Source organism: Caloenas nicobarica, chromosome 2, assembly GCF_036013445.1.
Source record: "Caloenas nicobarica isolate bCalNic1 chromosome 2, bCalNic1.hap1, whole genome shotgun sequence".
Lineage (NCBI taxonomy): Eukaryota > Metazoa > Chordata > Aves > Columbiformes > Columbidae > Caloenas > Caloenas nicobarica.
This window is the reverse complement of record NC_088246.1, coordinates 114,969,653-114,984,223: the sequence shown is the minus strand read 5'-3', so window position 1 is coordinate 114,984,223 and position 14,571 is coordinate 114,969,653. Positions and strand designations below refer to the sequence as shown.

At 42.1% G+C, this 14,571-nt stretch overlaps 1 protein-coding gene across 1 annotated transcript in view; it reads right to left on the bottom strand.

Annotated features, from left to right (window-relative positions):
• COLEC12 (collectin subfamily member 12) overlaps positions 1-14,571 on the bottom strand; it is a 107,434-nt gene that overhangs the window by 14,727 nt on the left and 78,136 nt on the right. Inside the window, exon 3 of the mRNA XM_065629540.1 lies at positions 6,888-7,010. Coding sequence (XP_065485612.1) covers positions 6,888-7,010 — 123 coding nt within the window. The remainder of the gene's footprint in view (positions 1-6,887; positions 7,011-14,571) is intronic.

Sequence of the window (14,571 nt, the reverse complement as noted above, 5' to 3'; positions counted from 1 at the left end):
ATCTGCTGGTGGGACCCAGCATTCTTCCAGTTCTTCAGTCTGACAACAGGCCCCAAACTTTATTGGCTTATGACCAATCTCTCTCCTGAATGAGGAAATCCCTCTTTGTGGGTTTTCCTCATGAACTAAGTCCTTTTCTCTAAACAGTATTTCCATGCTCCAAGCGCACTGCGGTATGGAAAAGGCAGCCTAATTGCTAAAGGCTCAGATGTATCAGAGAGGACATGCTTTTAGTTTGCTGTAAGCCATTTCTCCTTAAAAACAACATTTTTTTTCCATGTGCCTTTTAATCATTAAAAATTGCCATTTGGCTAGCAAACTTTGGTCTGAGATAGCAGTTTGAAGATGCAATTACTAAATGTTTTGGGGATCAGCTTTTAAACATCTTGATAATGGTACAGATCACTCAAAACAGTCTTGAAACCATTCTGCCTCGTTGAAAGGATGATCATTCAGCAAGTGCAGATTTATGGCTGATGTGGTCTTTATTTAGTAATGTCTGAGTCATCTTCTTGTCACTGAGACAATCTGATTATTGATGGAATTGATACGGGAATGGAAAAAGCAGAGCAGCAAATAAAGAACTTGGGGTGGCTCCGTGGCAAAAACATGAAATGCCTGCAAGGTTAGAGGCAGCCTTCAGCTTCTACACCAAAAGCCACAACCAGGGACAGAAATTTCTTCTCATCAAAAGATTATTTGGCCCTTTTGCTACACTGGGAGCAGAATGAATCTGAACCAACCATGGGAGAAGCCACACAAGTTATTGTGCCAGCCTCTCCTTTCAAACTGAAGAAATAAGGTGCTTCTGATGTCCTGAGATAGTGAAGCCAGTTCTGTAAACCTGTGTGGGGTAGAGGGTACCACTAATTCTTTCTGTCTGTGAGATAATCTGCAGCTAGGAAATAGCCTCATAGAAGTTGCTGCTAAGTAGATTTGGCTTTTTACTAGTGGCGGAAATTTAGGGGATCTTTTGCTGCTCACGAGCAACCACAAGAATCCTGGACTTTTAAAGTGTAGTCCACCAAGTGCTCCTTCATTAACTTTTGCCCTTGTTTTTCTGACTCTGGGTACCACAGTTACACAGCAGGCTTTTATTGCTTCACCAAAACTAACAGGAGAAAAAGCACACCAAGATTATCTCTGGTGCAACTGCACTGAGGTGAATGGAGTTACAACAGAGAAAAAGTCTCAAGGTTTTCAGACAGACCAGACACCCTTTTGTGAATTACCTGACTGCTCTTTTCTATACTGCAAACAACGAAAACACAGACTTCTGTGTACACAAAGACAGTCAGAGTGCAGCTTTCTGTATTTGGGACGATGGTGCATGGCTTGCTCAATATCACATTTAGGCTACAATAATGGCTTTGCTTTTTCAGGAGGACCATTGCTCAATATCCTTTACTCTCAAAGGCATTTTTCCCCCAGTATAGCACTAATGTTTCACTGGTTCTTGTGCCCATTAAAGTTACTTGCCAAAAAAGCCGTATAGCACTTTTCCTAAATGAAGCCAGAGTTGATTCTCTGTTTGTCCTGCCCAACTCTCTTCCAGGCTGGAGCCCAGATCAGCAGAGTTCCTTCAGCTACTTCTCACACTGCACTGATGCATGTATACACCTATGCATCACATGCAGTGAGCGTGGGGACCATACTTGGCTTTTCCTTCTGGCTAGCTCTAGGCAGTTTCTTGCTCAGTCTGTGGTGTTCTGCTTTTCTTATGGGTAGTGACTGCAAAGGACACGGCTTACTCTGGGCACTTAGACAGGACCTCATGAAACCATCTGGATTTAAAAAGCAGGACTACTCCAAGTGCTTCTGCTTCACCTGTGCCTTGACAAGCAATGTCACATCACCTAAGGGTCTTGTTAAATCAGATTTAGTGTAATATTCACCTGTTTTCCCCACTTGGAGTTGGCAAATGAATGTATGTTATATATTGATAAAATATATTATCAATAACGAAAGAAAAATGCAGATTCTTCCTTTTGCTGTTCAAGTGCATACCAGTTTGTACTTCAGATTTGAAGTTTGTAAAATTGAGATTTTATGCTGTCCTATAATAACAAAAATGTTTTCACAGTTGAATGAAATCTAACACTGGAAACTTGGGTTAAAATATTCCCCTGAAGAGTCCAAAGCAAATGAAAATAGTAGGAATGCTATCAATATGGAGTTGCCTGTATGACAGTTAGATGAGATTGGATGGAATTAAAGATACAGCCTTTCGGTTCTTAAAAGGGGCCTGTAAGAAAGATGGGGACAGACTTTTTATCAGGGCCTGTTTTTAAATTAAAAGAGGGGAAATTCAGGCTAGACATGAGGAAGAAATTTTTTACAAGGTGGTGAAACACTGGCACAGGTTGCCCAGAGAGGTGGTAGATGCCCCATCCTGGGAAACAAGGCCAGGCTGGATGGGGCTCTGAGCAGCCTGATCTAGTTGAAGATGTCCCTGCTCATTGCAGGGGGGTTGGACTAGATGACCTTTGAAGGTCCCTTCCAACCCAAACTATTCCGTGATTTTATGATACAACAGCATATGGTATTTTCATTGCTGCAAGAACAAAAAAACTCCACCCCACAATAAAAAAGATCAAAGCTGGTCTGTAGCTATGGACGTTCTTTGTGTGGAACACCCCAAAACTTTTCTGAAGCAGGATTTATTCAGAAGCCTTACCGGTATTATTGACAATTGGCCATAGTATTTGGGGCAGACTGTACCTGGACTGTGTCTGAAAGATCAGTAATGAGCACTGTTAGAAGGTCTTTCAGTCCCCAGCAGCTTGCCTCCTACAGAAAGTAATAGCTTTTATAATAATTCTAGCATGTAAGTGGATGCCAGACAGCAGCCCGGGATCAGGAGGGCTGACACGACACTTAGCTGGAAGATGCTGGTTTAGAGAGGCCAGAAAGAGAAGTCTGCTTTCAAATACGCAAGGTATTGATTTTTGTCTATTTGACACTAAGCTGGCGATGACTTACCCAGATTAACTGATGCAAAGTGCAGACTAGCTCTATCAGGCAAACCATTTCCGTTATTTTATTTCTGTTTCCCCTCAGGAGGCAAGTCAGCCCTGTCATGTGAAGAGTAGAGGAGAGGCCAGAGCCAAGTTCAAAGCACCCAGCTCCAGAAGCAGAAACAGAGGTGGTCTCTGCAAACACAAACTGCAGGGCTAGCTCAAGGATTTCCAGTGATGCAGCCTAAGCTGAATTTTGTCATCCAATAGACAAACCAATGTACATATTTGCTTTGTACAGGGGAAGAAACTTTACCTCCATGTTCAAACAAATCGTGGTCCTGGGGGACTTGATATGACCAAACTCCTTCTCCAAGCAAGTTGCAGCTTACTTAGTTTCGTGCCACAGCTCTGCAAGTGGAAAGGATGAACTCTGGGGAGAATGAGTAAAGAGCTGTGGCCAAAGTAGGTTTTGTTGCTCTTGCTGTCAAAGCAGGCCACATGGATAGATGGATGTCCTATTATTGGGAATGCCTTTCCTTCCTCAGCAGTAGCCCCCACCACCATCTCTGGATGGTGCCTTCAGTTGTAGGTGAGCACGTGGAGCACTCTCAGGAGTGAAAGTCAACCTCTGGGGAGTGCCCTGGGCTTGAACAGCCATTTTCCGTCTTCTCCAGAAAAAGGCAAAGGCAAATCAGGCAGACCAGCCGTAGTATCCTTTATGAAGGCCACTCTGCTGCTCTCAACAGTCTGCTGCTCTCAAAAATGCCAAGTCTGTCTATGCCTTAAGCTTGCTTTTGGATAGCTCCACCTGAATTCTCAGCTTGGTCAAATCTCTCTGCATTACCGCTCACTTTCTGACAAGGTGACTATGGAAAATATGGTAAAGAACCTCCAATAGAAGCCAAAATTTCAAGTAACTGCTGATCAGAACAGTGAGGACTGTTTGCATCTGAGCCACTATTTCAGAAACAAGGATAAAATGAGCCATGTCACCAGGGTGTGTTGGCCCTAGGTGATGGCAGGCAAACTCTGTCTGGGAGACAGATGGAAGAAGTAGATGAAAGTCGTGGTGGGCATCAGTCAAGACACCTAAAAACAAGGAGTGACCAGAGATTGAGAACTACCAGAAATTCAAGCTGAGAGCATGCTAGCTTCCCTCACTGGTGTGAGTCACAGGAAGATCATTCACCTTCAATCAGCTAACCTGACACTGACTGGTGCCAGAAAAAAATTAGCATTGTATTTTTCATTTAATTTAAGAAAGTCTGCATTAAAAATTACAGATTGCTTTATTAATGTTTTTAACAATAATTTAATATGTCTTCTCAAAGCAAACTGGTAGTAAACTCAGCTTCATGACCTTGATGTTTAACTCATGTTTTGGTTTCAGGTTTCTCCAACCTACTATGTAATTTTTACCACCAGTTTGGAGGTTTGTTCTATATTGACTTTGCCTCCCATTGAGTTATTTTTTTGACTGCCATATTTAATCCACTGATTAGTAGTTTTAACGTCTTAAATCACAAAGGATATCTAAATACCACGTAGGAAATGAAAGTTTTAAGAGTTGTTTTGGGCTTTATAAACATAAGTGTGGGAGACAAATTTAATGCAAACTTAGCTAAGAGACTGAAAGAATCCCTGATGCCAGCAGAATTCCTTCTTTCAGTGTAATATTGCAATAAAAAAAGACAAGCCAAACTCTGATGCAGAGTTCAAGAGCTCTATAAAATTTTATTTTGAGTTTCATTCCTCTTTTAACTCCTAATTCCTTCTCAATGAACAAAAATATTGCAATAATTCCTTTAAATACGTACCGTCAACTGGGGTTTTGTCTAACTCATGTTTTCCCTGCAAATCAGCACTTAGGCACTGTGGGGACAAAGCTCTTAAGTTGCGGGTACAAAGGGCAAAATTAATGCCTGACATTAGACCATTTGCTGCTTGGCATTACAGAAGGGATGACTTGGACTAAATTGGACATTTCTCCAGCATATGCCTCTTGGCATTCAGGTGGAGGAGTCACCAAATCGGTGAGCGGTGAAGCAGTGGTCACCAAGATGTCTTAAGGTCTGTAAGATGTGCATTATTCACCTTCCTACAGTCTTTTTCCCATTTTTTTTGTGGGAAAGGAAATTCTTTTGTCCTTGCCCTGGATAGATGTGTCTCGGTACTGCTATGACAGAAAGACCAGTCCCTGGTCAGGCACCAATGATTACTCAGTACAAGAAGGAGATTTGGAAATTAGTGTAGCAAAGATGAGGCCTCAAGATTAGAGCAAAGCCTGAGGAAAAGACAGTGCTAGAGCCTTCATGGAGAAAGAAGCTTGAAAACTGTGAATTAAAACAAGGAAGAGCAACTCCCTCTCCCAAAGAGATCTTTTGGATAGTGTTCTTATTGCTATTGCTTCCTATACACAGACAAACAAATATTTGCAAAAACAAGATACAGAGCAATGGTCCCTCCAACTTGATATGCTGTTTGTGATGTCAAGTGAAGTCTGAATCTTCTGGTGATCCCCAGAACTTGTATAAAACCGTCTTGAGGAAAATTCTGCTAAATCTCAGGCATTTAATGGCTGGGTTATAGCCCAGAAGGATCCATCTTCACCTGCTGTAAGCAGATCTCTGCACATTTGTATCTGCAAAAGGCCTAAGTTTGCCCTCCCCCAGTCCATATAACCAAATGACCTTATCTATATCGATCAAGAACAAGTTTTTGAATCTTGGAAAGATTTTTTTTTCTCAGAATCGGACCAGAATCTCCCCTCCAGAGACCAGTTACACATTATTCAGGAGAATGTCTGATCAGTTAAGTACGTATTGTGTTTATTTACTTTTGATTTTAATTTACCACATTTCATCTGCTTTACTGTGAAAAAGGAATACCGACGTGTCTCTATCTGTCCTTCACATTCTCTCATCTTCCTGGCTAAATCTTCCATCCAAACAAAGCAGTTTTAATTTTCTTCCTGCTCAAAACTGTACCAAATCCTCTTAAATAAGTATTTATCCCTTTCTATTTCTACAATTTCCTTTTCTTTCACTGGCAAAGGACCAGAGGTGATGTCAGCTCTGCTACAAGTGCAGCTGTTGGCGGCACAGGACGCACTGCATGCTAATCACATGAATATTTACCCAGCTTCTTGGAGGGGTTTGGAGCTTCTCTCAGAGCCATACTCAAGCAGCTCATTTAAAGCCAGCTTGGGTTTCTCTGCAACATGCCACGATGTCCTGTTATGACACTCACAATGATGCTATTCACTTTCTTTTTCTTACCAGAAACTCATGTCCTATTTGTTTAACTTATTATAGCTGTGACTGCACAATAAACAGACATTTACATGAATCCATTCATAAAAATGCCTAAGTGGCTACAGATAATTAGTGCTGAGGACGTATGGGAATTTTCAGCTGTGTTTTCCAATGTGCCCAACTGATGACTTGCACAAACGACATTTTCTCTATTTCTGGGTTTCCCAGCTACCAGAGTCTTTGAGATAACTGTCAAAAGTGTCTAAGCATCTTTCTTCATCAAAATAGTTGTAGATAACTCAATATATTTGCACATCCTGGTTCAATCTTTCTGCCAGATATTTCAAAGTAATACTGATCCTCCACTTTGTGCCTGTGATAAATATTGTATTAGTAAGACTCTTTCTGGCTGTCCCATAAGAAGGACATGTATTCTGGAAAGGTGTCATATATGTAAACGAGCTCAGTGAAATCAAGGTATAGCACAGAGCTTTGAGTCTTTGGGTTAGTAGTCCTTCATGGTGGAAGAATGATCATGTGCGTAGAACAAATAACATTGCCATGGTATTGATACTTAAGGTAAAAATGTGATAAACTGCCTGTCTATCTAATATGTGGAAATACGCTTGGATGCTTAGCTGAAAGTGGAATGTTGTGCTCGATGCATACATACCTTTGTATCCCAGAATGGCTACTGTGATTGTTAACAGGGCACATAAAATATATAATAAGATGATGGAAAACTTCAGTGCCCAGTTATTTTTACATTTGGTACATTGCGTCCCCTCCTGAATACCTGCAAAAGAAGATTTTAAGAATTTCAAAACAACGGTAAAGAACACATTTCTAGTGTTGTCTCCCCATTTCCTCTCCTCCATTTTCTAAAGAAATAAATATTTGTGTAAGCAGGTGATAATATGGGTGCCTATCTGCCTGTTCTGCCAGGGTAGACTCCGTGGTGGTTAAAGCACCAGCTTAGCAATACAATCACTTTGGGATTTTAGCCTGTGAAGAGAAGTAGGAAAATCCATGGCTTTCCTGAGAGACAGGACTTTTTTCTGATTGTTCTAACAAGACTATGGTGACCTTTGGAAGTCAAATGTTTATTATCATCTCCTCTGGCAGGTATCACACTGCAGCAGCTCTTTCTTAGCATTCGGTCTCCCTAGGAGACAGTAAATGCTCTGACAGAAGAAAAATACAGAAATTATTTTGAAACCCTGGTAGGAGTACTTGACCTGCTTTGCCACGATTACCACAAATGGCTACCATGTGAATATGTTCTTTCCATAATGAGAGAGACTTTTTTCTTACTTTTAGGGGGTCTGGAGAGTACTATTTGCAAAGAGAAGAAGGGGTGCTATACCGGTAAAGCCAGCGGTACACCTATACCAACAGAAGAATGTTGGTGAATTTTCCCTCGTGGACAAGAAAAGGGCCTCAAGTTGATGAGAGAGAACAGGCCTTTACTGTTTTATATTTTAGCTTTTTGCGGACTCATTTGTTATCTTTGAGTCTATTAGGGAAGCAATATTCCTCTTTTCTTGACATGCTCCTCGGACACAGCTTGAGAGTGTTGGAAGCTTTGATTAAGTTACCAAGAAATTAATCAGAAACACAAACGTGTAAAAACAGGAAAACCGGACCACTGTGCTGGAACAAATGGTGGGATTTATCCCTCCTTCCAATGTGCATTAAGCAGGCCAGGATAAATGCAGCTTTCTGTCTCTGTCAGAAAATGCATTTCTTTGATATTTTACTCTATTTGTGTACTATTAGGGGAGTCCCACAGGAAAGCTTTAAGCTCTAATAAATTCTGTGTACCAGATTACTTAACTAATCAAAACTTGCTCGTAGCTTTTTATGAGTAACTTATATTTCCCCCGAGGCCTAACCCACAGCTGATTATACTTTCCCCAAGTCATGACCTTCTGCAGAGCAGTTTTTTATTTTTCATTTTTTTAAGAGGAAAGCACAGGCCACTTCCCCGGGTTCACAAAGCACGGGTGACCGACATATCAAGTTAAGTCAACTGTATTTTTCTCTCAAAAAACAGCATTTCCCAGTGACTTCCTTAAGCCCAGAGTACTTGAAGAAGGGATTACTATACTGGAGAAACCCAGGAAGAGTATTTTTACTAAGTTTATTTGACAAGGTATTTTCCTCAGTTCCCTCTGCACATATGCTAGCTGGCTAAGGCAGAAATGTATCTCTTGCAGCTCAGCCCACTTTCCACATTATGTCATCTCATGTGTTTTCTAAACTTTTCAGCTGTGATGTCATGTTCTGTTACTGTGTGATGAAAGCCATGTCACAGATTTGGGTTCCTTGGGGTTTAGGCTTGAGATCAGTTGGGAACATCTGGTTCTTTTTTCAGGGACAGGAACATCAGGGGAAAATGAGACAAGGACTTGTAAGCATAAACCTAAGACCAGAAATTTCAGAGGGGAAAGGCTTCTCTCCTGCCTGTGTATGTGGGAAGGAAGGGAGCTGGCACAGAGACGGGCAGTTGTATAGTCCATTTATTGGTGACTTGGATTTGGGAGACTGACAGCCCCTTCACTACAAAAGAAAAAGTGAAGGCTCCATAATTCAGTAGCCAAGTTTGCTTAGGGATCCTGATGTGTCAGCTGGTTTTCTTTGTTTGGTTGCAAGTCTCAAGGAGTTTGACAGTGGGCAAGCTCTGCTTGCTGAAAAAGCTGGAAAGGGAAAGTGGAGTTTCTAAAAGTTTGCAGTAGGTATTTAGAGACTGAAATTATTTCACCATGGGAACTCATGGTGTTTTGCTGCTGTTAGCTGGTACTAACGGGCCCTTTGAGCCCCTCTGCAGTAAATGCAACGTTCCACCTACGAAAGATTTAAAATTCAGATTCCAATCTCATAAGTCTTTGAACATCCCAGATATCAAAAAACCCCATGAGAAACTTGGGGCAAAAAGCACATCACATTCACCTTCTAAATACACAGATAATAGAAAGCGTAGGCTTCCCTATTTGAATGCTAATGGAAGCAGGACCAGGTCCATAACTGGGAAGACTGATAGACTGCAGAGGTACAAAGCACAGAGAAAGGCAGAAATAAAAACAAAACCTTTGACAGGAACTGCACATAGAAAAGTTTCACTTGATTATAGTCTCATGTTAAGATTACTCATTTTATGACATGACCTGCTTTCTGTCACTGTACTCTGTCTTCTGTGCAGCATAATGAGCTGAAACTTCACTGATGTCACTGGATGTATTGCAGTTCAGCATCCAGCATCATGCATGTTCCAGTGCTTCATTAGGATCTTGTTTCACTTGTCTCAGTCCTCTCTATCGCTGGTTCAATAAAACAGCACTTTGGCTTTTCGGAACTTTTACTTTCAGTGTATTTCAAACTGACATCAGAACAGCACCCCAACAAAAGCCAGACCTTTCCATCCTTTAACAGTCCAGCGCTGTTGGTTTCAATAACATAAACACAGTGATCATATAGGCAGGAGATATTCCATTAAATGAGCTGGGCTGGAACTATATATTGCATTGCCTGCTGGTGCTTTCTGCCTCTCAGCTTAAAACCGCATCTAACTGCCATCGAACCCCCACTACCCTCACCTAACTTGCCCCAGGTCCAGGGCTGGAGTAGAAAGCCAGGAAGCTCTAACAGTGTCCTTTGTTTTCCTTTGCCTGGAGATGGACACAGTAAAGTCTTTCAGAGCTATTAAATTTACTCTTTAGTGGAAATATATAGCTCCTAACTCTGCTGCTAGTATTAATAACAGCTGTCTTTCTAGTTTATTAAAGAAATAAAAATTACTAAAGGTAGAGGTACCATGAAGAAAATATTTGAAAGGCCCATTCTGATGTCTTTTTGTGTAGTTAAATGATCCAGGCTATGAGCAAAGGTAAAAGCCAGGAATGCAACCCTCTCTGTGTAGGGATGAATTACAGTGTAATCAGGGCTCCACGACCTCCCCAAGCAGGGAACCTGGCTTTGACTTGCTCTGTTGTTCTTCCCCACTATCCTGTTTAAGGACCAAGCCCAAATAAGATGGTTCTGATATAGGAGATGCATTTAGTCTGTGCTATGAGGACACTTATTTTATTGAGGGGTTGCTCTGAAAAGACCTGATGGCCAAAACATTAAGCAACAACAGATGGGAGATGATTTCAAATGCTAGTCGTGATTATACAAAACCCAGCATGTTAGCATAAAGTTATGCAGGTTTATCACAAAAGATGTGAGTCAAGCCTGAAGGAGCCCATGCTTTGCCTTTAATTTGACAAAACTGCCCAACTTATACCCACTCGACTGCTTGCTTTCATGACTTACATAAAATGCAGTGTTCTTCCAGGAGATGTGTAACCTCTCATCTAGAAAGCTGTAGAGTAAATGTACAGGGAAAGATCCTACACATTAATTCTGTGGATAGAACATATGTCAAACCTGCAAAAGGGGGTTCTGGGCTGAAGTCAGCCCTTCTCCATTTGTTATTGTTGCTCCCCGTGCAGCACGCTCCTCTCTGTGTCCTGGACACGTGTTTTTGATGTTGGTTTGCTCCCAGACATGTCACTAACTTCCAGACCTGGGGAGCCAGGGTCACTTCCGCATGATGTGCATTTCTCACTGCTGATTTGATCAACGTTTAATAAATATCAGATGGGACACAATGTGCCTAGTTTCACTGGACACATGCTTTTTTTCCATTCCTTTCCCCCACTTACTTTAATAAGAGCTCTGGTTTTTCTATCTCACTGTTGGGAAGACATCTGGCCAAACAGACAGAGACCCAGTACAAAGAGATCCTGCTGACTCACATGCTTTGGGGACCCCCTTCTCTGCAAACCAAGATAGTCACCAAAAAATATGCAAGTGAGACATCCCCCTGTTATCAGGCTTTGTAGTATTTGTTTTTATAGCATTGCATTCCAGCAACTGAAGACTTTGTTCTCATGCAGGGGGTATACATCTGCAGATTCCTTTTGGGCTCCAGATAAGCAGAAGTTTTTCTGGGGGAGAAGCTGGTCTTTTTGGTTGTTGCTTTTTTTTTCTTCTTCTTTTGGTTGTTGTTGTTGTCCTGTGTTTTTTAATGAGAGACTAAATATCTTTGCTCTTTGACATGGAGTAACCACCTTACAAAATGCCTGACTCCTCAACTATATTATGCTTCAGGAGCACATCTTTGAACACTCAAGTATGATACACACGCTTTTTTTTCTGAATAATTTTTTTAGAAGCATTTGCCTCTGTGTCCTTTTTTTGGCTCTTGCTGCAGGATCGTAGCTGGTCTCTTAGTATTTCTGCTAGCATATCGGTTTTGACAAAGATGCAAAGTTCCCTTTGTAACCCTGACAAAAAACATACTGATAAGATACTTGAAGAAATGTAGTACGGGAAACGAAAATACATACATTAGTCAGGAGGGGTTTTCCCCAGTGTGGTTCATTGAAAAGAGATAACATCCCTTGAATTTCGGAAGGAAGACTGCAAGCCTAGTTTGCAGCCTTCAAATGATAAATTTCTCAATGCTAATGTTTTCAAAACTGATGAGCAGTAAGTCTAATGGTTATATTTAAAGGGGTCTGAGCAAACTGCGTACATCTTTTAATAGTTCCAACCCCTCTGCCACAGGAAGGTGTCCCGGCCCATGGCAGGGGCTTGGAACTAGATGATCTTCAAGGTGCCTTCCAACCCAAACCATCCCATGATTCTATGATTCAACATGTAGGTAGGAATTAAATACTGAGAGGTACTTAACCGTGCAGAATTGCAACCAGCTCCCAGTGGGAGCCTAACTCACTAGCAAAAGTAGATGATCTCATGAGGAGCTCTCTCTAGGTCTAAATAACTAAATCTCTTGAAAAAAATCTGGCTGTAAGTGCTTAAAATCAGGCACCCAAGGGTAAAATAGTTAGTTTTTACTAGTACGCATGCCTAGGCCTTAGGAAATTAAGTCTGTCTCTTAGGACAGAGAGGATTTTAAAATTCAGGCATATGAGTATGTACATATATACATACACACACATTTATGTTCAAATATATAGAAATGCATATGTGTGTGTATGTGTTTTACAGAGAAGGTTTTGTACTGACACAAACGCAGCATATTACATTAGCACACTCAAATCAAAAGCAGACACATCTTTACCAACAATAAACTTTGTGTAGCTTTGAGATTACTGGATTCATCCAACCACAAAATTCAAAATGAGACTTTTGTCTTCTTTTCTGTGTGATGTTACAGGTTATTAACATACTCTTCAGGAAAACAATTCCTGTGATCCTCTATGACTGGTTTCATTGCAGTCAGCAAAACTGATGATTTGACAGCTCCATATGACTAACATAGCTCAGAAAGGAACAGTTCTTTATAATGGTTACAAATTGCAAAAACTGAGACTGTTTTATGCTTTTTAAAATTATTATTTTGAGATAAATCTCTTTCCTTCAGTTTAGAGTACGTTCTTACACTCTAAAGGCTGTAACTTGAGCTATGTGTAAATACATGCTCTAAATTTTTCCTGGCTAATGCATAAAGGTGCGTGCCCATCCCTGAGTTATTGGATGGGCATTTAGCGTGAGGCTGCAGGCATGCAAAGTAGCAGAGCGCTCACTGGGGCTTCTCTAAGCAGCCGCCCCTCTAGCTGCTGCACGATGCCCCCAGCCACTCTCCAGCTCTGCGACCTAAATGCTGCTGAGTAGCCCCTCTTGGGATAAGTGCGGCTAAAAGAGCAAACATCATGGTTGTTGCACAACCAGTCTGCAGGGGAGTGCCAAGCCCTCAGGTTGCAGTTGTGAAGCACCTGGTTTGGAGGAGCCATGCTGCTGCCTTCATTTGAACTGAGCTGTTCCTCATGCCATGGCATCCTCGTGTGTGCACATCCATCCCCACGGTTTGTTGGGAAGAGCTACAGACCAGGGAAACTGAGGCCCTTTATTGCATATCATAAACCAGAAGAGATACTACCAAATTGCGTCTGCTGCCACCCCCTTCTTTGCTCTTCTTTGTCTCTTCCCATGGTTTCCTCTCTGCTCGGCCCTGGGGGCACGTGAGTGCCAGCCTTCCTCCCACATCCACAGTCTTCTCAAGCCCTGTGTCCCCAGTGTCAATGGCCCTGCTTGCCCAGGTGGTGCAGCCTTGCGGGCAGGCAGACTGCAACAGCCTGCTTACCTTCACTGTCAGATTTTCACAATGCCATTGGAAAAAATATTTAGCACAAACATGCTGTCATTTGTTCCGGAATCTGCTAGTTTTGCTTCTGGTTTTGTAATCAAACAGGGATAAACGCAAGCTACGCTTGTTTTGAAAAGGTTTCTTGGTTATGTACTAGGAAGCAATTAAAGGGGCAAAACTTGAAATCTAAGCGGTGGGTATGTACTCATCTAACTTGTGCCAGGTTTCCTATGCCAGGTGGAAAATCATGAAATGCAGCAGCAAGACAGAGGCCAAAACAGCCACTCTATATTTCAAGTAAACACTGCAAGACACAGAGCTTCTTTCTTCATAAATTAATAAATAAATGGACCAACCCTGAATCACTCCATCCTCACAGGTTTCTACATTGTCCTGCATAACCTGATCACCTTGTTGTGTAGCTGGCAGCTTGTATGAATAACCTCTGGAGAGGAAAAAACACACCTCAAAAGCCTGGTCTGAGAACTGATGCCTTCAATGAGCTGCACGACTCCTGCCGAGACCAGTGATGCCAGTTCCTGTGATTTTATCCTGAGCTTCACACTGTGGGATTTCTTTTTCACCCTGGTGCTCCTTTCTAAGTGCAAGCTCCTGCACCTGGGTCAGGGCAACCCCCAGTATCAATACAGGTTGGAGGATGAAGGGATTGAGAGCAGCCCTGCAGAGAAGGACTTGGGGGTACTGGTGGAAGAAAGACTGGACACAAGCCGGCAATGTGCACTCGCAGCCCAGAAGGTCAATCCTATCTTGGGCTGCACCAGAAGCAGCGTGGCCAGCAGGTTGAGGGAGGTGATTCTGCTCCTCTGCTCTGCTCTGGTGAGACCCCCCCTGGAGTCCTGTGTCCAGCTCTGGAGCCCTCAGTACAGGAAAGACATGGACCTGTTGGAGAGGGGCCAGAGGAGGCCACAGAAATGATCAGAGCCATGGGACACCTCTGCTGTGAGGACAGGCTGAGAGAGTTGGGGTTGTTCAACCTGGAGAAGAGAAGGCTCTGGGGAGACCTTATTGAGGCCTTTCAGTACTCAAAAGGGGCCTGTAAGAAAGACGGGGAAAAACTTTTTAGCAGGGCCTGTTGTGATAGGACAAGGGTTAATGGTTTTAAATTAAAAGAGGGATGACTTAGACTAGATATAAGGAATTTTTTTTTGGTTTATGATAAGGATGGTGAAACACTGGCACA